This window comes from Bos indicus, chromosome 15, assembly GCF_029378745.1.
Source record: "Bos indicus isolate NIAB-ARS_2022 breed Sahiwal x Tharparkar chromosome 15, NIAB-ARS_B.indTharparkar_mat_pri_1.0, whole genome shotgun sequence".
Lineage (NCBI taxonomy): Eukaryota > Metazoa > Chordata > Mammalia > Artiodactyla > Bovidae > Bos > Bos indicus.
The window spans coordinates 43,520,216-43,543,334 of record NC_091774.1 but is presented as its reverse complement, the minus strand read 5'-3'; the positions used below and the strand labels follow the sequence as shown (position 1 = coordinate 43,543,334).

At 39.1% G+C, this 23,119-nt stretch overlaps 2 protein-coding genes across 5 annotated transcripts in view; both read left to right on the top strand.

The window, feature by feature from the left end:
* ZNF143 (zinc finger protein 143) overlaps positions 1-23,119 on the top strand; it is a 66,126-nt gene that overhangs the window by 23,090 nt on the left and 19,917 nt on the right. For all 4 annotated transcript variants that reach the window (XM_019975409.2, XM_019975408.2, XM_019975407.2 and 1 more), the window contains exons 8-12: positions 11,482-11,601; positions 12,808-12,883; positions 13,577-13,702; positions 15,085-15,264; positions 22,761-22,988. In XM_019975409.2, coding sequence (XP_019830968.1) covers positions 11,482-11,601; positions 12,808-12,883; positions 13,577-13,702; positions 15,085-15,264; positions 22,761-22,988 — 730 coding nt within the window. The remainder of the gene's footprint in view (positions 1-11,481; positions 11,602-12,807; positions 12,884-13,576; positions 13,703-15,084; positions 15,265-22,760; positions 22,989-23,119) is intronic.
* On the top strand, positions 7,741-8,368 carry LOC139187308 (thymosin beta-4-like). Its single transcript, XM_070803692.1, has one exon. The coding sequence runs from the start codon at positions 7,835-7,837 to the stop codon at positions 7,964-7,966; it is 132 nt and encodes a 43-aa protein (XP_070659793.1). The 5' UTR covers positions 7,741-7,834; the 3' UTR covers positions 7,967-8,368.

The window sequence follows — 23,119 nt, the reverse complement described above, 5'->3', positions numbered from 1 at the left end:
ATGATCTGGTTGAAAGTGGCACTAAAGAAGTAGGAATATCACAGAAATCCAGATGAAGCCTGTGTTCTGGAGTCCAAGGCAGTTTTGGAGACCAGGTGGTCTTCTGTCTGCCCCACCCATGGCAGTCTGTGAATCCTTTTTCTGGGCTTTCACCCTTACTGTGATTAAACTTTGCTACTTTGGTTGTTATGTCTTTTTGTTTCTTTTGCTTATAATTGATTCCTTCAGTACTTCCCTTTTCAACTTCTAAAGAGAGGGTCCAGCCTAGCTAATTATCATTGTTCCTTCTGGTCAAAGCTGTTTCTACCTCTTCTACCATACACCTTCCTGGGCTGCAGATGGCCATGGGTCGGCTTGATTCAGATGCTCACCTTGGGTCCAGTCATTGGCTGTCCCTTACCAAGCTAATAGCCTAGAGCAGCAGTCAGTGCCTCCACAAGTACTGTAGTTAAGTACAGAGTAGTCACAGAAGCATTTTGGAAGCCCTACTGAACTGAACAAATCAAAATTCAAGATTATGTTTTGAATTTATGTGAAAACATAAATGTATTTGTTTGAGGGTAGGTGTGTGAGTGGGCGTTCTTGGAGTTTATATAATCATTGTAGTGTATTCTTGCTTTAATGCTGCTCCTTTTTGTGTTTAGCGATTAGTTCTAATGTTCTGTTGACTGTTTCCTCATAGCAGATTTTTTTTTTCATTCTTCTAAGAGTTTTTATCGTATTTAATTCCTAAAGTTATTGCTTTGGGACCACACTTGTTAAAAATTTACTTATTTATTTTTGGTTGCTCTGGGTCTTCATTGCTGCACGTGGGCTCTCACAAGTTGCAATGAGCGGGGCCTACTCTGTCGCGGTGCACAGGCTTCTCATTGTGGTGGCTCCTTCTGTTGCAGAACACAGGCTCAAGGTGATTGGGCTTCGGGAGTTGCAGCATGTGGGCTTCAGTAGTCACGTCCCAGGCTCAGTAGTTGTGAGGGCCACACTTTTTAACTTGAGCATGTTGTTGCTACTGACCACGGGAAATGTAGCTAGTCACAACTGGCATGTGCTGTGAGTCTAAAATAATGCCAGATTTCAAAGACTTCTAATGAAAAAAGAATGTAAAATATCTCTTAATAATGTCTCCTATTGACAACATGTTGAAATGATAGTATTTTGGATATATTAGATACAATAATTACTAAAATTAATTTCACCTATTTCCTTTCACTTTTAAATGTAGTTACTAGAACATTTTAAATTGTATATTTGGTTTGTAGTTGTGACTCATATGTCTGTTAAGAGCTGGACAAGAAGTTTCTGAATCTTCCATCCTCTAAAATAATTGTGTCCCATAGTTAAGGTTGAGGGCCAAGTACATGGTATTAAAAGGTCAAAATGTCCTATAGCCATTCTGCCAGAGTTGCTTAAGAGGTTGTAACTCTGTGCCTGGCTGAACTTTAAAGAGGTCTGTACCTAACACAATAAATTTTTTTTTATAGTCTTGTTTTAAAGCTTTAGTTTTTTTTTTTTAATTGTGATGTTTATAATGTAGAGCTTTTTCTTTCACCTATAACATAAGCATACTTGTTGTGCTGCTGAGCTGACCTCTTACTTGAAATCAGATTTCATAGGACAGCAAAGACCTACAGTATTAAAAGCATCTACCCTCAAGGGAAAGTGGTTTTGCCCCTAGGGGACGTTTGGTTGTTACAGGTGTCGGGCATCTGCTGGGTAGATGTCCTGCAAGGCATAGGAAAGCCCACCTCAATAAAGAATTGTTCTGTTCACAATGTCAGTAGAACTCAATGTGAAAACACTCATCTATTTAAAGATGTCCACGTGTTCAGTTGTAAGAACTGTAAGGATGATGGGATGTACGTGTTTTGAGGAGGCTGTAACTGTTGTGATTACCCTCATGATGCACCACCCTTAGTTAAGCAGAAAACAGTATGGTATTAAAGTAGCATGTGATTTGTAAAAAAAAAAAAAAAAAAAAAAGTCTGAGTCAAGCTTCCATCCTGCTGTGTAGTAGCTGTGTGACTGTGAGCAAATGACTTAATTTTTTTGTATCTGAGATTTCTTATTAGCTAAATGAGAATAATAGCCTTTGTTTTACTCATCTCATAGGGTTGCTGCTGCTAAGTCACCTCAGTCGTGTCCGACTCTGTGTGACCCAATAGACGGCAGCCCACCAGGCTCCGCCGTCCTTGGGATTCTCCAGGCAAGAACACTGGAGTGGGTTGCCATTTCCTTCTCCAATGCATGAAAGTGAAAAATGAAAGTGAAGTTGCTCAGTCGTGTCCGACTCCTAGTGACCCCATGGACTGCAGCCTACCAGGCTCCTCTGTCCATGGGATTTTCCAGGCAAGAGTACTGGAGTGGGGTGCCATTGCCTTCTCCGAGTTTCATTTGATTAGTATTTTAGGTAATACATAAGAACATAATTTGTATATGTGTAAGCATTATACAACATTGTTGATGCCTTTACATGTTCTATAAGAACCCAAGGCCCTTGTTCATGGTTTCCATCAGTTTTGACTTCATTAAAAACCAGTTTTATTTATATTGGAGATCAAAGTCCTTTGGCTTGACAACTTTTTGTTTGTTTTAAGCCACACCATGGAATTTGTGGAATCTTAGTTCCCTACCAGGGTTTGAACCCAGGGCCCCTGCAGTGAGAGAGCCAAGTCCTAACCACTGGACTGCCAGGAAATTCCCTGACTTGGCGGTTTTAATCAATCAAAGCTCTAATAACTAGTTAACACAAAAGGCCCATCAATCTAGCTCTTGAAAAAAAGAGATACGTTGTCAGAAGAATGTATCTTATAAGAAACTAAGAATTGGAACTGCTGAACAGCTATACTTCACAGGAATCAGAGTTGCAAAGGAATCAGGACTGGTTTGATTATGTCTGATTATTTGCTGATGTCAGTCCTCCTTTTTCCTTCTTCTGCCCTCTTCCATGGCATCTCTGCTCCTTTCTTTTCTCTGCAGACAGGCTTCCTCTGCATCTTCATTGAGTGTGCATTTGGTTTCACCATAGCCATGCTTTCTCAGGTTTACTGCCCACAAGCAAGTCAAGATTTCCCTGGAGAATTTGTGGACTCAGCTTGACTTTTTAAGCCAGGCCATGTAAGTTATACCTCATTGGTCAGTCTTAGGTATGCCATCTTCCGTGATTATTAAGGTCTATGGCTAGGGTGGCAGACTCTCCCAGAACATGGGTTGGATAATTATCGCAAAACTCATTTAGTATAGACAGTTTGAATGTGGGTCACATTTCATATATATTTTCTGGGGAGTTCCCTGGTGGTCCAGTGGTTAAGACTCCGCACTTTCAGGGGAAGGGCACAGAAGTGATTCCTGGTTGGGAAACTAAGATCCCATATGCTGTGCAGGGCAGCCAAAAAAAAAAAAAAGTATGTTCAGTACTTTTGTCTAGCTATGTGATCTTGAGCAAGTGAACCTTGCTTTTCTTAGGCTCTTTTTTTCATTCCTAAAGGAATGTATTAGATCACTGGTTATTAATCAAAGGCCAGCATGAGTTTGAGCTGTGGGACTTTTGCAAAATAACCCAAGACCAACTTCCAGAGATTCTACTGGTAGGTCTGGGATGGAACCCAGGATTTTAAAATATATATATTATTTTTAGTGGGTTTTTTTTTTTAAATCAGAGACATATAAAGAAAAAAAAACCCAAAAGACCATATCTTACTCTACAGATAGCTACTGTATACTTTTTTTTTAAGTAATCATGGTTTCATGTTTATATTTAGATATCTAAAAATAAAGAGACATAAAAATAAAAAGTGAAGGACCTGGATAAACAAGGTCCTGCTTTAGCATGGGGAACTATGTTCATTATCCTGTGATAAATCATAATCGAAAAAAATATATATATAGATATAGGGTTGGCCAGAAAGTTCGTTCAGGTTTTTAGATACAGTGTTTGGAAAAAACTGAACAAGCTTTTTGGCCAACCCAAAGGTATAACTGAATCCTTTTGCTGTACAGCAGAAATTAATGCAGCATTGTAAATCAACTGTCCTTCAATAAATTTTTTTAAAAACTGAAGGACCACTACCTTGTAGTATTCATTGTGTAAAACCAGTGAAGATTTTTTTTGTTTTTTTAAAGTCTTCCTGTCAATGCTGACATGTCCCACGGTTCCCTAAAGGTCCCTCTGTTGCCATACTTCTAGTATTCCTTTCTTGAAAGAGAACATACTTTAAAAAATATTTCCGGTTGCTTTCATTTTGTTCTCCCAAGGAATATATTTACATCCTAATATGCAAGTTTGTATACAGCAAAAAATAAAAACTGTATCTGCCGTGTGCATCAGGGCATTATTGTAAATTGGATTTTACTGAACGAGGCAGCAAAAGGTACCAGTTGTCCTCTGTCCTATGTCTATCACTCTACAACTACATAAACTCTGCTGGCCCCAGCCAGAATGTGTTTATCTGATTTACACTGTGTAAATGAATGCTGTGTGAGATTTCATCTGACAAAGGAGTTTGACTCCTTAAAAAAATGTTTAAGAAAGGAAAAATACCACTGGTTTCACATAATATGTTCCTTTTAAAAACTTATTTATTACTTTACAGTGTTATATTGGTTTCTTCCATACATCAACATGAATCAGCCATAACGTGTTCTTTACACAGATAAGCAAATAGGCCCTACATAACTTGCACAAGGTCACATAGTGAATTTATGATAGAGCTGAGGTTCTCTCTTAATTCTCAGAACATACATTAAGCATAAAATAGTAATGAAGTCATTTTCTGTAAATGGTTTTAGAAGCTAATTAGTATTCACTGATAATAGCTTCTAAATGGCCCTTGACTCATTTCCCTTGTGATAACACATCAGGTGGTTTTTCTTTTTACAAGGACCACTTAAATACCTAAGCCTAGTTTATTAATTTAGCTTTTGAATTTTGAATTCTGTCCATTTTTGTCCTTGAAATATCCGCAGAATCATTAGTCAGTTGTCCCGGGTTGGTTTTCGTCACTCCATGGTTCCGATTATACAAACTGCGTTGGTTTTCGTCACTCCATGGTTCCGATTATACAAACTGCGTTGGTCTCCTCGCCTCTTTTGTCTTTCACTGCATTGTGCACCATTGCCAGTTTTCTCCTTTGAAACGCAGAGCTGATCTTGGTCAATCCCATGCTTTAAACTTTTTAGTATCTTTTACTTTGATTATCTAGGTTTGCACTTCAGAATGACACCTAAAACTCTTCCCAAATGTGGGCCTAAACTTCCCTTTCTTTTTTATGGTATTAATTCTATTATATAGATATAATGTTCTTATATTAAGTTTCCATTTCTTCCAGACACACTTTCATACTTTTGGTGATACTATTCCTACTGCCTGGACTGCTCTGCCCACCCCTCTTTTTCAACCTCCAGATTTTTTCTGTAGACAGCTTTCCCTAACCTATAGTTCTCCCAACTTTTAAATTTTGTCCCTCTAGAACTTTACGTGGACTGCCGTGATAGCAATTATTATATTCTATTATTGTCCTTCATTTATAGGACAGTTTAACTAGCTAGACTGAGAGCCCTACCAAGGCAGGGGCCATATCATTTATTGTTGTTGAAGTAGGTACTTAACCAGTCATTTGTCAAACATTTATTATTTCAGAACTTCTGCCATGGTGGAGTCAGAGGTGGGTGGAAAGGGAAATTAGTATGGAAATAGGATAAAAGAGAGTGGTAGACATAAAGCAAGTTCCAAAAAGAATAAAATAGTTTGAGAACTGAAAAGATAAATGTTGATTGGGATTGAGAGATAAAGGGTTTTATAAGGAAACATTTCCAGTAAAAAAAGGAGAGGCTTCCCATTCCATTCAAACATTCTATACATGGAGATAAAAAAGGTTTTTTGACTGTGTGTCCCTTGGCTATTTGGAGATTTTTCCAGGTGTTGTTGTTGAGTCTCTGAGTTATGTCTAACTCTTTGCAACCCCATGGAATATAGCCAACCAGTCTTCTCTGTCTATGGAATTCTCCAGGCGAAAATACTGGAGTGAGTTGCCATTCTCCAGGAGATCTTCCTGACCCCGGGATTGAACCCGAGTTTCCTGCTTGGCAGGCAGATTCTTTACCACTGAGCCACCTAGGAAGTCCATTGTATGTTATATTGCATTGCTATTTCAGTGGTTTTCTTTTAAGAGGTTCCTTTTGCTAGTTGGTGTTGCTGTGGGTACTCATCCTACTGTATTTTGCAAGAATGCCTTTATGCTGGGTCTGTTTTGGATAATTAGAGCTACTAGTGGAAATAGTTCTGTTGCAAATAGTGCTTACTAATAATTCTCATAATATGTTAATGTTAGTGACTTCAGTTGGTTTAGAAATAAGAAATTCTGTTACCAGCCTCACTTCTGCCATGCTGACAGAGACTTGGAGTTCTCAGTAGTTCTTCCAAAACTGGAGCTTCTGCCCCTTATGTCACCACCCCTGAGCTGTGGACGTTAGGATAAGAGCAGAAACAAGTACATTTTTGGAAAACATTTTGAATCCTCCTAACAGGTTTTAAGTTCAGTCTTAACTTCATTGTTTTGGCTTAATTAAATTAAATGCCAAACCTCTGATAATCTGTTTCATGCCAGAATTAAAACTTGTCCTAGGAGAGAATAACAGAACAGATTCAGGTGTGGGCCTTTCCTGAATAAAGTGCTGCCACCACCTGGTCTGAAGGTGTGGGCTGTTGGGCTTAATCTTTCAGACCTGGGAGATGATAAACTTGGTACTTTTAGAAAGGAAGAGAAGGAAACAGCAAGAACTCTCTTCTCATGATTTGGAGTCCCATGTACAATTAATTTCTGCCTTTAGAATTTGTGTAAAGCTTAATTCCAGTTCTGCTAAAATAAAACTTACACACTAATATATATATAACATATATATATTTTAAAAATGCTAAATAGAAACAAACCAAGATATTAACAGTTATTTTTTGCATGCTGGAATTACAGCTCACTTGAACTTTTCTCTTTACTCTTTGCTGTGGTAACCAAATTCGCCCAATGTATGTGTTACTGTTATAATCAGAAAAAATAATAGTGAAATTTTAAAAATAATAGTTACTTTTTAAGGGATTCATAGAGACTCTTCTGGTTCTTGCAAATAAGAGAAATTTTCTTATTCAAATTACCATTTATTTCCTTTTAATTTTACTAATATATATTTCACGTACTATACAGTTCACCAGTTTAACATGTGCAACTCAGTGGTTTTAGTAGATTCACAGAGATGAACAGTGATCACCACAGTTTTAATTCTAGAACTTTTTTAACACCTCCCAAAAGATTTTTAGTTCCTTTGAATTATGCTCATATAGTTAGTGGTATAAACCCTTTACCTAGCACTGTGAGTAATGACCGGAGAAGGCACTGGCACCCCACTCCAGTACTCTTGCCTGGAAAATCCCATGGATGGAGGAGCCTGGTGGGCTGCAGTCCATGGGGTCGCAAAGAGTCGGACACGACTGAGAGACTTCACTTTCACTTTTCACTTTCATGCATTGGAGAAGGAGATGGCAACCCACCTCAGTGTTCTTGCCTGGGGAATCCCAGGGATGGCGGAGCCTGGTGGGCTGCCGTCTATGGGGTCGCAAAGAGTCGGACATGACTGAAGCGGGACATGACTGAAACGACTTAGCAGCAGCAGCAGCAGTGAGGTATGATGGCATATATGATATAGATTTTGACATTGAGGAACTGCTAGGCTAATAGGGAAGAAAAGGAAATACAAATTCTTTAAAATAAGACAGTAGCGACTCGCGGCGGCCACAGCGCAGATTCGACTTGACTCGCTCGCAGTTCGCTCCGCGCCCTCTGCAACCATGTCTGACAAACCTGATATGGCTGAGATTGAGAAGTTCGATAAGTCGAAATTGAAGAAAACGGAAACGCAAGAGAAAAATCCACTGCCTTCGAAAGAAACGATTGAACAGAAGCAAGCAGGCGAGTCGTAATGAAGCGTGCGCCGCCAGTATGCACTGTACATTCTACAAGCATTGCCTTCTTATTTTACTTCTTTTAGCTGTTTAACTTTGTAAGATGCAAAGAGGTTGGATCGAGTTTAAATGACTGTGCTACCCCTTTTCACATCAAAGAATGGAGAACTACTGACAACGTAGGCTGCGCCTGCCTCTCCCATCTGCCTGTGTGGCTGGCAGGGAAGGAAAAGAACTTGCATGTTGGTGAAGGAGGAAGCTGGGTGGGACGACAGTGAAATCTAGAGTAAAAAGCTGGTCCAAGGTGTTCTGCGGGCTGTAAAATGCAGTTTAATCAGAGTGCCATTTTTTTTTGTTGTTCAAATGATTTTAATTATTGGAATGCACAATTTTTTATTATGCAAATAAAAAGTTTTAAAACCTGAAAAAAACCAAACAAACAAAAAAGACAGTAGCATCAAGTGCCAAGTCCATGATACAAACTAAATATTACAGAGATGCTGAGGATTTGAAGAATCTGCTCTGTTTGGAATGATGAGAACAGGCATCATGAATTTAGAAGGATGGAATTTCCTAGGCAGAGAAGATGTGGAATTATATCTTTTATTTTTGTAAAGATACTTTCAATCTTCACCCATTTGGAAGTGTGTCCATATTTTATCTAGATGTTTTAACATAAGCCTGTCTTTACTTAGAAAACTGCCCTGCAACATTTATTAATATACCACAATACATGAACATAGATAATTACTAGCTTGTAATTCAGCAATGACACTGAGATCTACTGCTTGTTTTTCCTTTTTTTCCCCCTGATTTTTTATTTATTTATTTATTTTTTATTGAAGGATAATTACTTTACAGAACTTTGCTGTTTTCTGTCAAACCTCAACATGAATCAGCCATAGGTATCCATGTATCCCCTCCCTTTTGAGCCTCCCTCGCATCTCCCTCCCCATCCCACCCAGAGCTCTAGGTTGATACAGAGCCCCTGTTTGAGTTTCCTGAGCCATATAGCAGCAAATTCCCATTGGCTATCTATTTTACACATGGTAATGTAAGTTTCCATGTTACTCTTCCCATACATCTCACCCTCTCCTTCCCTCTCCCACTGCTTGTTTTTTAATTGATTTAACAGTTACAAGGAAAAGCCTAAGACAGACTCTGTATAGCCATCCATGTCCGTTTTGTAAAGACCGTACCACACCTTCTGTACTGTTATCCTCTAATGCGGGGCTCTCTCTGTCCCCCCAACCCTTGTAGCTCCTCCACACTCCCACCCCCCAACCCTCACCTCCCACCCGCCACCATTTAAGTGTGTATTGCTGTAGTGGATCATTGCTCAGAATGAAGAAGACCTGCCATTCCCACTTAGAATGATGAGGACCTGACCATTCCCAAAGTTTAGACAGCTCCATTCCAAAACAGCAGAATGATTTTTAAAAGTTGTTTTGTCCCTTACAGTATGGTAAATAAAATTTTTAAATTATCTACCCTAGAAAACTTTATTTGATGTAAATATATCCTGTGAATAAATGAAATATATTAAATCAGAGTGTTGTGCAGATTTTTAAAAATATCTAGGTGAAACCTGAAGATGGAGGGAACACTCATTATTTAGAAGCTTAAATATTTAGCAATATAAATAAAATTAATTTTTATCAGTTCTGATACCAGAATCAGATTCCATGAAGCATATTCATTTCCTTCGACACAGGGTTTATAAATATTAAAAAAAGAAAAAAGAATAGGAATAAAAAGCACCAGGCAATTGAAAATATGGAATTTTTATTTACCAAAAACTCCATGTTGATGTGCAAGTGATAGGGGGTGTGACAGAACCTCTTTTGGAACCGAGAGTTCTCTTTAATAGAAACAAAGAGATTCTAACAGCTCTTTGAAAAAAGGCCAGTAGAGTCATCTGTTTCACTTTGTTGTGTCTTTTATTTTCAGATTTCTCTGTCAGCTTTTAGCATCTGTTGTATCTCATCAGTCATGATGATATTTGCTCCATTATTTTGAAATCTTTACAATATAAAACAGCTTTTGGCAGAGTTATTTTTGAGCCAAGTACGACAATCTGCACAGATAGGATGTGGCAGCACCGTCACTACATGCCCACAAAGTAGAAAGTCATGTCTTCAGGTTTCATGGTAACTTAATTTCTAAAATAGGTCATCATCTTTAAAAAACCTCTGTGGCAATTTAGTTGCAAAGTTGTATCTGACTCTTAACAACCCCGTGGACTGTAGCCCACCAAGCTCCTCTGTCCATGGGATTTCCCAGGCAAGAATACTGGAGTGGGTTGCCATTTCCTTCTCCAAAGAAACCTCTAACATCAGTGCAATTATTTAAAGTCTTATGGTGTTCAGTTCCAGACAAAGTGAAAGGGAAGTCGCTCTGTCATGTCCGACTCTGCAACCCCATGGACACCAGGCTCCTCCGTCCATGGGATTTTCTAGGGAAGAGTACTGGAGTGGGTTGCCATTTCCTTCTCCAGGGAACTTCCTGACCCAGGAATCGAGCCCAGGTCTCCCACATTGTAGACAGACGCTTTACCGTCTTGAACCACCAGGGAAATTCCAGAGAAGTGATCTTCTAAAGTGATAGTGTGAAAGTGTTAGTTGCTTAGTCGTGTCCAACTCTTTGCAACCCCATGGACTGTAGCCTGCCAGTCTCCTCTGTCCATGGAATTCTCTAGGCAAGAATACTGGAGTGGGTAGCCATTCTCTTCTCCAGGGGATCTTCCTGACCCAGAGATCGAACCCGGGTCTCTCTCCTGCTTTGCAGGCAGATTCTTTACCATCTGAGCCATTTTTTCCCCCACAGACTAGCATCATATGGATTCTGATGTCTCCCACAGGTGACTCAGATGATCTAACCCCTGCTTTTTCATTGGTTTTGAAATTGAAAATGACTTTTACATTGTTTTTAGAACATATGTACTCTTATATATAAATATTTTTTTAAAAAGCATTATTTTACATATATACTATATTTTAACGGAGAAGGAAATGACACTCCGTTCCAGTATTCTTACCTCAGGAATCCCATAGACAGAGGAGCCTGGTGGGCTACAGTCCATGGAGTTGCAAAGAGTAGGACATGACTGAAGTGACTTAGCACATTATATTTCCAAAAATATTATTATTATATATATATATTATGTCATTTTTAAAATTTCAGAATTTTAAAATATTTTTAAAAATACACACACACACTTACTGGAATATGTCAAGGAACAGCTGCATACAGTGGACCAATGTATACTGCCTGGCTTAAGTTTTCAGTTTCCAATCTCTGAGTGCTGATTATGCCCCCTTGTGGATCTCCTGTTGACTTCTTCCAGAGCTGCTGACTTCAGCCACATAACAGAATTAACCTGACCGGCTCAGGATGATAGAATCTTCGTCTGAGTCTGGAACCTGAGTCTGGAAACCCACATTTTATCTTTTTTTTTTTTTTTCTGAAAATTTTAACTTCATCTACTTTATTTCTGTGTAAATACTTTAAATTGTACTTTTGGTCTCATCTAGATTGTCTTACAAGGACATGCAACAAGAGTAACTGCTAAATCTCAGCAGAGTGGAGAGAAGGCCTTTCGATGTGGCTATGACGGATGTGGAAAATTGTATACAACAGCTCACCATCTGAAGGTATGTACGAAGGAAGGCTGTGTCTAGATATGAGGATACCTAGGACGTTAAACGCCAACTTGATGTACTTGTAGCATTCAGACACCATTGTTCTCCCCCACCTATCAAGATACAAATGCTCACACTCATATACACACAAAAACCTATGCAGATTTTAGAAATAAACTCTTTGAGGACCAGGACTATGCTTTCTTCATCTTTGTCTCCCTCGTGTCCAGCATATGTCATAGCATATGATAGGTACTCTACATATTTGAATAAATTTTTCTCATGTGAAATTTATGTAATTATATGGGAGATGTGGATATAATCACTCCGTTAACAGTGATTTGCTGCAATCCAGCAAAAGTTGGTGTTGATTGTCCTGTCACATACATAGGCCAAGTATTTTGATCGAAGCTAAATACAATATACCATCACTCAAAAAAATAATAGCTAACTTTTATTGAATAACTTACAGTGCGTCAGGAAGTGTGCATTTAGCATATTTGGAATAGCAGCCCCAGAGCCCATCTCTGCTGCCTATCAGTATGTAACCTTGACATGTTACTTGACCTCTTAGTACCTCATCTTCCTTATCTGTAATATTAGACCATAAAGATTATAAACCTCCCTCAATGAGTAGCTGTGAGAATTAAGTAAGTTAATTCTGTGCCTGTAAAGTACTGAAGAGAATGGCCTGGCAAGTGGTAAAGGTTCAGTAAATATCGGGCATTGTCATGAGTATTCATTTGTCACAGCAGCCCTCTATGGTAGGTACTATTATGCCCCCATTTTACAGAGAGAACTTTGAGGCTGAGAGAAGGCAGATGCCACAGTCACACCACTAGTCAGTGGTGAAGCCTTGCTTCAGATCAAGGCCCCTGTAGCAGCAGCCTCCACACTCTTAACTTTATGTTGTGTAGTGTCTCCTTGTACTCGCTCTCAATAGGTATATGTTCCATACAGACACCTTTGAGCAGTTTAGAAAAGCTCACACCTCCAATATTCCTGTTCCTTACTTAAAATGAGTACGTCTTAACATATAGCATTCGGTCTATATTGAGAATTAGTAGTTTTTGAGAAAAGTTATCTTCTGTCTTTCAAAAATAATATACAAGCAACAAAATAATTCAGCAGTTGGGGGCAAGGAGGAAGTCTTTGTGGAGACCATCTACCTGCAGAATGCCTCGAGGAAACAGACTCATGCTTTTGCTTTAATGACAGGTCCATGAGCGGTCACACACAGGAGACCGGCCTTACCAGTGTGAGCATGCAGGCTGTGGGAAAGCATTTGCAACAGGTAAAACTTTGAGTTATGTTTATTGGTTCCACTCGGGAGCAGAGACAGGTTAGAGGAAGGAACTGACCGCCTGCCTTGGTCTGAATTAGTGGGCGTGCAGTGACTAGTTTTCTAGTCTCTCCCTTTCTTCCTTTTGTCCCACTTGGTCTGTTCTCTTTGTGTTCTCATTTTTCTCCTCAGACCTGTTTCTGCCTACTGTGTTCATATTTCACTCCACACACTACTTTCTTTTAGCAAGAAACACAAAAGCTGAGCATTAACACTGACTCAGAGTTTAACATTAGGACAGACTCTGGGGGGAACCATGATCTAGGGCTTAGCAGTGGGATGGGTCCTGCCCTGGGACACATGCAGCAGGGCCAGGACTGGTGCTCGGACTCCTGACTTCTGCCCTGTTCTTCACTCCATGCCTCCATTCTGCTTCAAGATTTTGGAGTATGAGTAATGCACATATAATAAGATGGGGACACTTTAAAAAAAGAAACACACAGTCTCTTCTAGTCAGAGATGAAACTGTTGAATTTTCAGCTGGACAGTCCTGATCTGTCATGCTGTAGTACCTGTTTAATAGTTATTCTATTGTGTTTGCCTATTATATCCTTGGTGTTTACTGTACTTTTCAATAGCTTAATCTCAGTGGGCATGCTTACAGGAATCTTGTATAATTAAATTTCTTTTAAATTTTTCTTGAAGGTTACGGATTAAAAAGTCATGTCAGAACTCATACAGGAGAAAAGCCATATCGGTGTTCAGAAGACAATTGTACCAAATCTTTCAAAACTTCAGGAGATCTACAAAAACATATCAGAACTCATACAGGTACTGGTGTGAAGAAATACTCTATCTAGGCCAGGAGTTCTTCATCTGCAGGGAGGGTCTTGGGGAAGTGGTTTCTGGAAGCGCTTCAGGGAGTCAGTATCAAGGGCTTCGCTTAAACTCATGAAACTCCATGTAGTCTGCCATTCGTGCAGGTCTGTTTCCAGGATGAGGGCCTGTAACATTGTTAGACTCTCAGTGGGTTCCGTGTTCCAAAAGATTAGCAGTGGCCCTAGACCGCCAACCCTCTGTTTTCAGGAATTATCTGAGCACCAGGCTTACGTACCTAGGATTATATGTCTGCTTAGTAGCCCAACTGAGACCAGAACCTAAGGCACCCAATTTCTTTAGCATGGCTTCTCCTGCTTTAAGCTGCTCCTATAAAAAGAAAAGAATCTGACGTCCTTACAGCCCCACAGAAAGAAAGGCTTGTTCCTTTCTTGTGATCATTTTTCCTACCCTTTAAATTCCTTCTCTCCTTTTCCTACGGGGTACTTTGTTCAAATCTTCCTTCCCCTCCCCTCCTCTCCTTATATTTGATTATTTGCTGATTGGTGTTATAAAGGTAATTATTTGCTTTGGATTAGAGTTGGAAGACTTTCAGAAACTGTTGATAAGAGATGCTGGTATAAGCTGTTGACTAAGTAATATATTGATAGCATAAGGTCATTTAGTTTGAGATTTTACTGCAGATGTTTTAAACATAATCTTATCACTTTGTCCCCAGATATTTCTAAGTATTCTGAGATAGTTTAGCAAATTTTCATGGAGGATTCTTCCCGTTATCAGTGTTTAACTTTTAGTTCAAATATGATTCCAGATCGGCTTTACAGTGTTCAGAAACAAAGCTGTAGGTCCCTGGTTCTATTTCATTCATGCTCTTATTGTTATATGAAAGGCAGGTGTTTCTAAGCTCCCGAGAATAATAATATATTCAGTGAGTATTTTTAATGCATATTATGTGTGAGACACTAGATTTTAAAAAGACCAAAAATTTTTTTCTTTTCTTAGGGGATTCCAAGGCTATTGTAACTTAATCCTTATGCTTGACTCTGTTTTTCTTTTGTATTTCTTTGTGATATGTAGTTCTTTGTCGCTTATCTCAGTTCATTTTTTAGTATGCCTTTCTGGATGACTCCTGTCTTGGAAAGTCATGTAATCAGTGATGAGTTTTGAATACTATTCAGGTTTTCCTATGTAAATTAACATTTGGAGTAGACAATGCTGTTTGCAGAAAAAAATAAAACAAGAAAAACAAAGGGAAGCTCAATACAAAAAGGCTATAGAGTCTGAGCATGAATGATCCTAAGCAGAATTGAAGTATAAGACATTTTAATATCTGTGTATTTTTGCACCATTTAATGTATTTCCCTTTGTGTTTTCAGGAGAAAGGCCCTTTAAATGTCACTTTGAAGGCTGTGGTCGGTCTTTTACAACATCAAACATTAGAAAAGTGCATATTAGGACACATACAGGAGAAAGACCTTATTACTGCACAGAACCAGGATGTGGGAGGGCATTTGCCAGTGCAACCAATTATAAAAACCACGTGAGAATACACACAGGTAACGGTCTCTAGTTCTTGGTCTTCTGTCTTTCAAGGCTCAGTTTTAACTCCTGCCTCTCCCATAAACCATTTGCAGGAATCTCTTCCCTCCTTCCTGCCACAGCAGTGGATTACATAAATTGAACAAACTTCGCTTTAGCATTTATACATTTATTTATGCAATAGTTACTGCATGTCTGCTGTGTGTTCCCCTGCTAGGCATCAGAAATGCAGAGATAGACAAAACATGTCAAGGGCAGTTGATTTAGGGAGGGGTCATAGACATAATTGTTGCAGAGTATCTATGTATATATTTTTTTACCAGCTTTATTGAGATATAATTCATACACTATACAATTCATCCATTAAACTATATGATTCATTGTTTTTTTAGTATATTCACAAGGTTATACAACCATCACCACAATCCAATTTTTATAGATATTTTCTGCTGTTTTTTTTTTTTTAACTTTTTTGATGGTGCCATTTACAGCACAAAAGCTTTTAATTTGATGCTCTGCTTTGTGGTTGTATTTTTTTATAGTTGACATATAATTGATTTACAATTCTGTATTAGTTTCAGGTGGTTGTATTTTTGATGGGAATGGAGAGGAGAATGAGAGGATACATTAGTTTTATAAGAAAATTTTAATGTATTATTTTTATTACTCATATTAAGAGTAAACTTGTGATAATTCAAAATTAAAAGACATTTAGAATGGAATGTTAGTTGTGTAAGGTAGTATTTCTCAGGCTACATTCTACAGACGCTGGATATCTCTGGAAATATTTTCAGGCATCTATAGCAATCCCTTTACTTTGAGAAAGGTACATTAATAAGTTTTGGATACTGTTTGGGAATGGTACATTAATAAATTTGGATACTGCTATGGACCTAAGAGAAGCAGAAGATATTAAGAAGAGGTGGCAAGAATACACAGAAGAACTGTACAAAAAAGATCTTCACGACCCAGATAATCACGATGGTGTGATCACTGACCTAGAGCCAGACATCCTGGAATTTGAAGTCAAGTGGGCCTTAGAAAGCATCACTACGAGCAAAGCTAGTGGAGGTGATGGAATTCCAGTTGAGCTGTTTCAAATCCGGAAAGATGATGCTGTCAAAGTGCTGCGCTCAATATGTCAGCAAATTTGGAAAACTCAGCAGTGGCCGCAGGACTGGAAAAGGTCAGTTTTCATTCCAATCCCAAAGAAAGGCAATGCCAAAGAATGCTCAAACTACTGCACAATTGGCACTCATCTCACATGCTAGTAAAGTAATGCTCAAAATTCTCCAAGCCAGGCTTCAGCAATACGTGAACTGTGAACTTCCTGAGGTTCAAGCTGGTTTAGAAAAGGCAGAAGAACCAGAGATCAAACTGCCAACATCTGCTGGATGATGGAAAAAGCAAGAGAGTTCCAGAAAAACATCTATTTCTGCTTTATTGACTATGCCAAAGCCTTTGACTGTGTGCATCACAATAAACTGTGGAAAATTCTGAAAGAGATGGGAATACCAGACTACCTGACCTGCCTTCTTGAGAAATCTGTATGCAGGTCAGGAAGCAACAGTTAGAACTGGACATGGAACACCAGACTGGTTCCAAATAGGAAAAGGAGTATGTCAAGGCTGTATATTGTCACCTTGTTGATTTAACTTCTATGCAGAATACATCATGAGAAACGCTGGACTGGAAGAAACACAAGCTGGAATCAAGATTGCCGGGAGAAATATCAATAACCTCAGATATGCAGATGACACCACCCTTATGGCAGAAAGTGAAGAGGAACTCAAAAGCCTCTTGCTGAAAGTGAAAGTGGAGAGTGAAAAAGTTGGCTTAAAACTCAACATTCAGAAAACGAAGATCATGGCATCCGGTCCCATCACTTCATGGGAAATAGATGGGGAAACAGTGGAAACAGTGTCAGACTTTATTTTTTGGGCTCCAAAATCACTGCAGATGGTGACTGCAGCCATGAAGTTAAAAGATGCTTACTCCTTGGAAGGAAAGTTATGACCAACCTAGATAGCATATTCAAAAGCAGAGACATTACTTTGCCAACAAAGGTCCGTCTAGTCAAGGCTATGGTTTTTCTTGTGGTCATGTATGGATGTGAGAGTTGGACTGTGAAGAAGGCTGAGTGCCGAAGAATTGATGCTTTTGAACTGTGGTGTTGGAGAAGACTCTTGAGAGTCCCTTGGACTGCAAGGAGATCCAACCAGTCCATTCTGAAGGAGATCAGCCCTGGGATTTCTTTGGAAGGAATGATGCTAAAGCTGAAACTCCAGTACTTTGGCCACCTCATGTGAAGAGTTGACTCATTGGAAAAGACTCTGACACTGGGAGGGATTGGGGGCAGGAGGAGAAGGGGACGACAGAGGATGAGATGGCTGGATGGCATCACTGACTCGATGGACGTGAGTCTGAGTGAACTCCGGGAGTTGGTGATGGACAGAGAGGCCTGGCGTGCTGCGATTCATGGAATGACAAAGAGTCGGACACGACTGAGCAACTGAACTGAACTAAACTTATGGATAGAGAGGAAGGAAGATTTAAAGAAAATTTACTTTTTTTAGAAAAAAATTACTCTGTCAATACTATAGAAAGAAGTTAAAGGGAGATGAGGCCATAAGCAAGGAGACTGATTAAGGGCCATTAGAATATTTTAAGTGAGTGAGATGGAGAAGGATAAAAATGAAAGACATTGAAGAGGTATCAGCAAAGGACCTGATGACCAACTTAGTCATGAGGAATGAGAAGAACTTGTCTTCTAGCTTGTGTAATAGGTTCAGTGATAATGCTAAGATGAGGATGACCAGGTTGGGAAGGGAAGATAATAGTGTGGGTTTGCAATATATAGTTCTCTGGGTTTCCCTCACCACCTGAACTCTCACCATCTGTATATTTGCTGTAATGGTTTGTAAAATTTTTACTCATAATTTGATTCAAATTGAAACCCCACCATAATGAATCCACTTGATACATGCATTTTTCTATAAAAGGAAAAGATTTTAAGTTGCATATGAATCTAAATGAGAGAACATAGAATACACTGTGGTAATATTTCTGATGCAGTCATATCTTATACTCACATTGTATATTATACATTACTTTTTTTATTATACATTATTGCCATCATCTTGCCCACATTATTTGTGTTTCCTAAGAAAGTAGAATATCCTGTGAAAACCTCAGAGGCCTGGAAAAGATGGCTGTGGATTAGAAAAAAAAATTGTCTTTTGCTAATATAATCTGAATTCCTGTCTGTCTTTAAGATTTGTTGTTCAGTTGCTAAGTTGTGTCTGACTCTTTGCAATCCCTTGGACTGCAGCACACCAGGCTCCCCTGTCCTCCACTATCTCCCAGAGTTTGCTCAAATTCATGTCCATTGAGTCAGTGATACTATTGAACCATTTCATCTTCTGCACCCCCCTTCTCCTTTTGCCTTCAGTCTTTCCCAGCATCAGAGTCTTTTCCGATGAGTTGGCTCTTTGCATCACATGGCCAAATATTTTTAAGATACTTCATTTTAAACTTATAGTACGTGTTTGTGGTGTAGAAAGAAAACAAAATTCCTATTTGATACTCTGCTATTATTGTGTATTATACACAAACTTATACATGCTACTGAGTTCAGAGTGTTAATAATTAGATAAATGGTGTTTTAAGTGCTTCATTTTATGCAGACATTCTTGGTGGGTTAAGAGCCTTTTTGTAATATTTGGGGAAAATGGTTGGGGTTTTTAGATGGATTGGGAAAACTATTTTTCCCATCTAAAGTAATGGAATATAGAAAGTTAGCCATTCAACATGTTTTATGGGCAAATTAGATTACAGTCAGAGGGATGCCTGCTTCCCAAGTGGCTCATTGGGAAAGAATCTGCCTGCAATGCAGGAGATGCTGGTTCAATCCCTGATTGGGAAGATCCCCTAGAGAAGGACATGGCAACCCATTCCAATATTCTTGCCTGGGAAATCCCATGGACAGTGGACCCTGGCAGGCTACAGTCCATGGGGTTGCAAGAGAGTCAGACACTACATAGCAACTAAACAACCACCACAAAGAGGAATGCCTACATTAAGTTTGGTCATTATGATCTTTGGAATATGCAGGTAGCGTAGTGCTTTCAAATGTGGCTGTACATCAGATTCACCTTTTTAAAATAGACTGATTCCACAGATCCTGTCTGCAAAGATTTTGACAGTTTTACTGAGGTGAGGCCCAGGTATCAGTATATATTAAAAATCCTCCAGGTCTTTTAAATGCATACATGGTTAAAAGTCACTAAAGTAAGGATATCCAGTGGCGGTTTAGTTGCTAAGTTGTATTCGACTCTTGCCACCCCATAGACTGTAGCCCGCAAGGCTCCTCTGTCCATAGGATTTTCCAGGCAAGAATGTTGGAGTAGGTTGCCATTCCCTTCTCCAGGGAATCTTTAAAACCCAGGGATCAAACCCGGGTCTTCAGCACTGCAGGCAGATTCTTTATCTATTGAGCTCTCAGGGAAACCCCCTCAAGGATATCCAGTAGGTAGTTGTAAATGTTGGCCTGACCCAGGAAGTAGGTCTGGGTTGGAAGAAAAGATTGGCTGATGATCATCAAGTAGATAATACAATTAAAGCCCACATTATGTATAAGTGGAGCATAAGACTCAGCTTGTAAAATGCGGTCCATTTTAGAAGAATGATGAGATGACCGACCCAGTTGAGAGTGCAGCTAGCCATTGCTGCTGCTGCCGCTGCTAAGTCACTTCAGTTGTGTCCGACTTTGTGCAACCCCATAGATGGCAGCCCACCAGGCTCCGCCGTCCTTGGGATTCTCCAGGCAAGAACACTGGAGTGGGTTGCCATCTCCTTCTCCAATGCATGAAAGTGAAAAGTGAAAGTGAAGTCGTTCAGTTGTTTCTGACTCTTCGTGACCCCGTGGACTGCAGACTACCACGCTCCTCCATCCATGGGATTTTCCAGGCAAGAGTACTAGAGTGGGGTGCCATTGCCTTCTCCACAGCTAGCCATTAGGGAGCTCTAAAGTGCAACTCAGATCCATTTATGTCTCCATGAGAAGATGCTCAACATTGCTATCACCCAGGAAATGGTAAACAAAACCACAATGAGATATCACCTCACACCTGTCAGAATGGCTATTATCAAAAAGATAGTAACAAGTGTTGATAAGGATGTGAAGGAAAAAAAATCCTCTTGCACTGTTGGTAGGAATGTAAATTGGTACAGCCACTACAGAAAACAGTTTGGAGTTTCCTCAAAAATGAAACAGAACTACCATACAATCCAGCAATTCCACTTCTGGGTATTTGAATGAAGAAAATAAGACACTAATTTAAAAAGATATATAGACCCCTGTGTTTATTACAGCATTATTTGCAATATCCAGGATATGGAAGCAACCTAAGTGTCCATTGATAGGTGAATGGATAAGTGTGATACATTTACATACAAACATACAGTGGAGTATTAACCATAAAACAGAATGAAGTCTTGCCATTTGTGACAACATGGTTGGACCTAGAGGGTATTATGCTAAGTGAAATGTCAGACAGAGGAAGACAAATACTGTATGATTTCACCCGTATGTGGAACTTTAACAAACCAAATGAATAAACAAACATAAAGACAGACTCATAGATAAAGAAAACAAAACTGGTAGTTGCCAGAGGGCAGGGGATTGGTGGATGAATAAAACAGGTAAGGGAGATTAAGAGGTATAAACTTCCAGTTATAAAATAAATGAGTTATACAATGTGCAGCATAGAGAATATAGTCAATAATATTGGAGTAACTTGGTATGTTGACAGACTTATCATGGTGATGATTTTGTAATACATAATATTATTGAGTCACTATGTTATACACCTGAAACTAATATAATAAGTCAGTTATATCTCAATTGTAAAAACTATAGTTTCAAGACAAAACTAGAAAAAAACAACGCCCCCCCCCCCCAGCCCCCGGCCCCATGTATTTATATCTTGACTGTGGTTTGGTGCCACATAGTGGCAGTCACTGCTCAAGCCTGAATATGAGTAGGGCTGGTTCTCTGAATTGGAGTTGCCTGACATTTTCCTGCCTGGTCTTGCCCTCATCATGTCTCCTCCACAACTATTCCCCAAGATAAAAACTTCAACATATAGTACTAGAATAAACAAGCCCACCAAGAAGAGTTAAATCTTTGTAATTTTTCCCTATTCCAGGTAGTCCAAGACTGAGACTATTAAATACTGTATATATGAGTTACTTTAGCTTCTCCTCCCCAACCCTGGCCCCCATACCTCTTCTAAGTGGTTAAAAGTGTTCATTTAAACTACAATTAGGCTAATTGGTTCCAGTTTGGTTTCCCTCACTGTGTTAGATTCCCTGCGCGGCACCCTCCCACAACATACAAACAGTGTCTAGATATTGTGATATTAAATAATTATTGGTAATTTTGTTCTTTATAAAAAGCATCCATCTTTTATACAGTCAGAAATACTCATGGATGAGATGGAATGTACATGGAGTTGTTTCAGAGGGGGCAAACGTGTGGCGAATAATTGATAGTTGAAGCTAAATGATTGATTTATTGCACTGTTTCTCTATACTTGTGTGTATGTTTGAAATTTTATATAATGAAAAGTTCTAAAAATATGTGCACTGCCTGTATTATTCTCAGACTGTTTCATGGAAAAAGAATTGCTTTGCATTGAATTGTTTTTAGTGAATATTTAATAGCTTTTGATTGGTTGCAAGAAGTCAAGTGAAGTTAATATGAAATATGTGTCCAGACTATATCTCATACACTTTTTAGAAAATGTTTGTTTTTTATCCTTATAAAACCCTTAGGGTAAGCTACATACATTATACTAATAATTGCATTTATTATTTTTATTATTATTTTGGGCTGTACCAAGTGGCTTGTGGGATTGACCCCAGGTTCTCTGCAGTGAAAGTGTGGAGTCCTAACTACTAGACTGCCAGGGAATTCCCTACATTTATTATTTCCATTATTAATATAGTATCACTAATGATATGTAGATTATCTAGTTATAAGTAACAAGAACAGTTTCATCAATGCTTTTTTTGTGTGTGGCTCTCTGTGTGGCATGTGAGATCGTAGTTCTCCAACCAAGGATCGAACCCATGCCCCCTGCAGTATAAGTGCCTAGTCATAACCACTGGATTGCCTGGAAAGTCCTCATCAAAGCTTGTAGCTGGGCAGTAAATATCTCCATCCTTATTTTTCACATTTCTTGAAATTAAACAAAAAGTGGTATTCAAGTGTGGGGTATGACTCAGGTTGCAGACCACCTTTTGAGCCAAGTTGAAACCATAGTCAGAGAGTCTTTTCTTATGCTGTGCCTTACAGCAGGATAGAAAGGGATTTAACAACTGTTTACTTTTGCTACTAGTGGTTTCCTTCATACCCTTCATTCCCTGTCCACCTCCTAGAAGGTATGGAATGATTATGCCTTCATAACTGAAAATTGATTTTTTTTTCCCGGTGCCATTCTTTTCTTAGGGGAAAAGCCATATGTTTGTACAGTCCCTGGGTGTGACAAAAGGTTTACAGAATATTCCAGTTTGTACAAACATCATGTTGTTCACACTCACTCCAAACCATACAACTGTAATCACTGTGGGAAGACATACAAGCAGATCTCCACACTGGCCATGCACAAACGAACAGCGCACAACGACACTGAGCCCATCGAGGAGGAGCAGGAAGCCTTCTTTGAGCCTCCCCCAGGTAAGGGTTTTTCCCAGTATTTTATTTTTATGTCCAGTATTTTATTGTTTGAAAATCAATAGTTACGAGCATAATGTATGATTGAAAGCATTATCTCTAACCATAAAGTTTCATTCAAATAGTCGCACAAA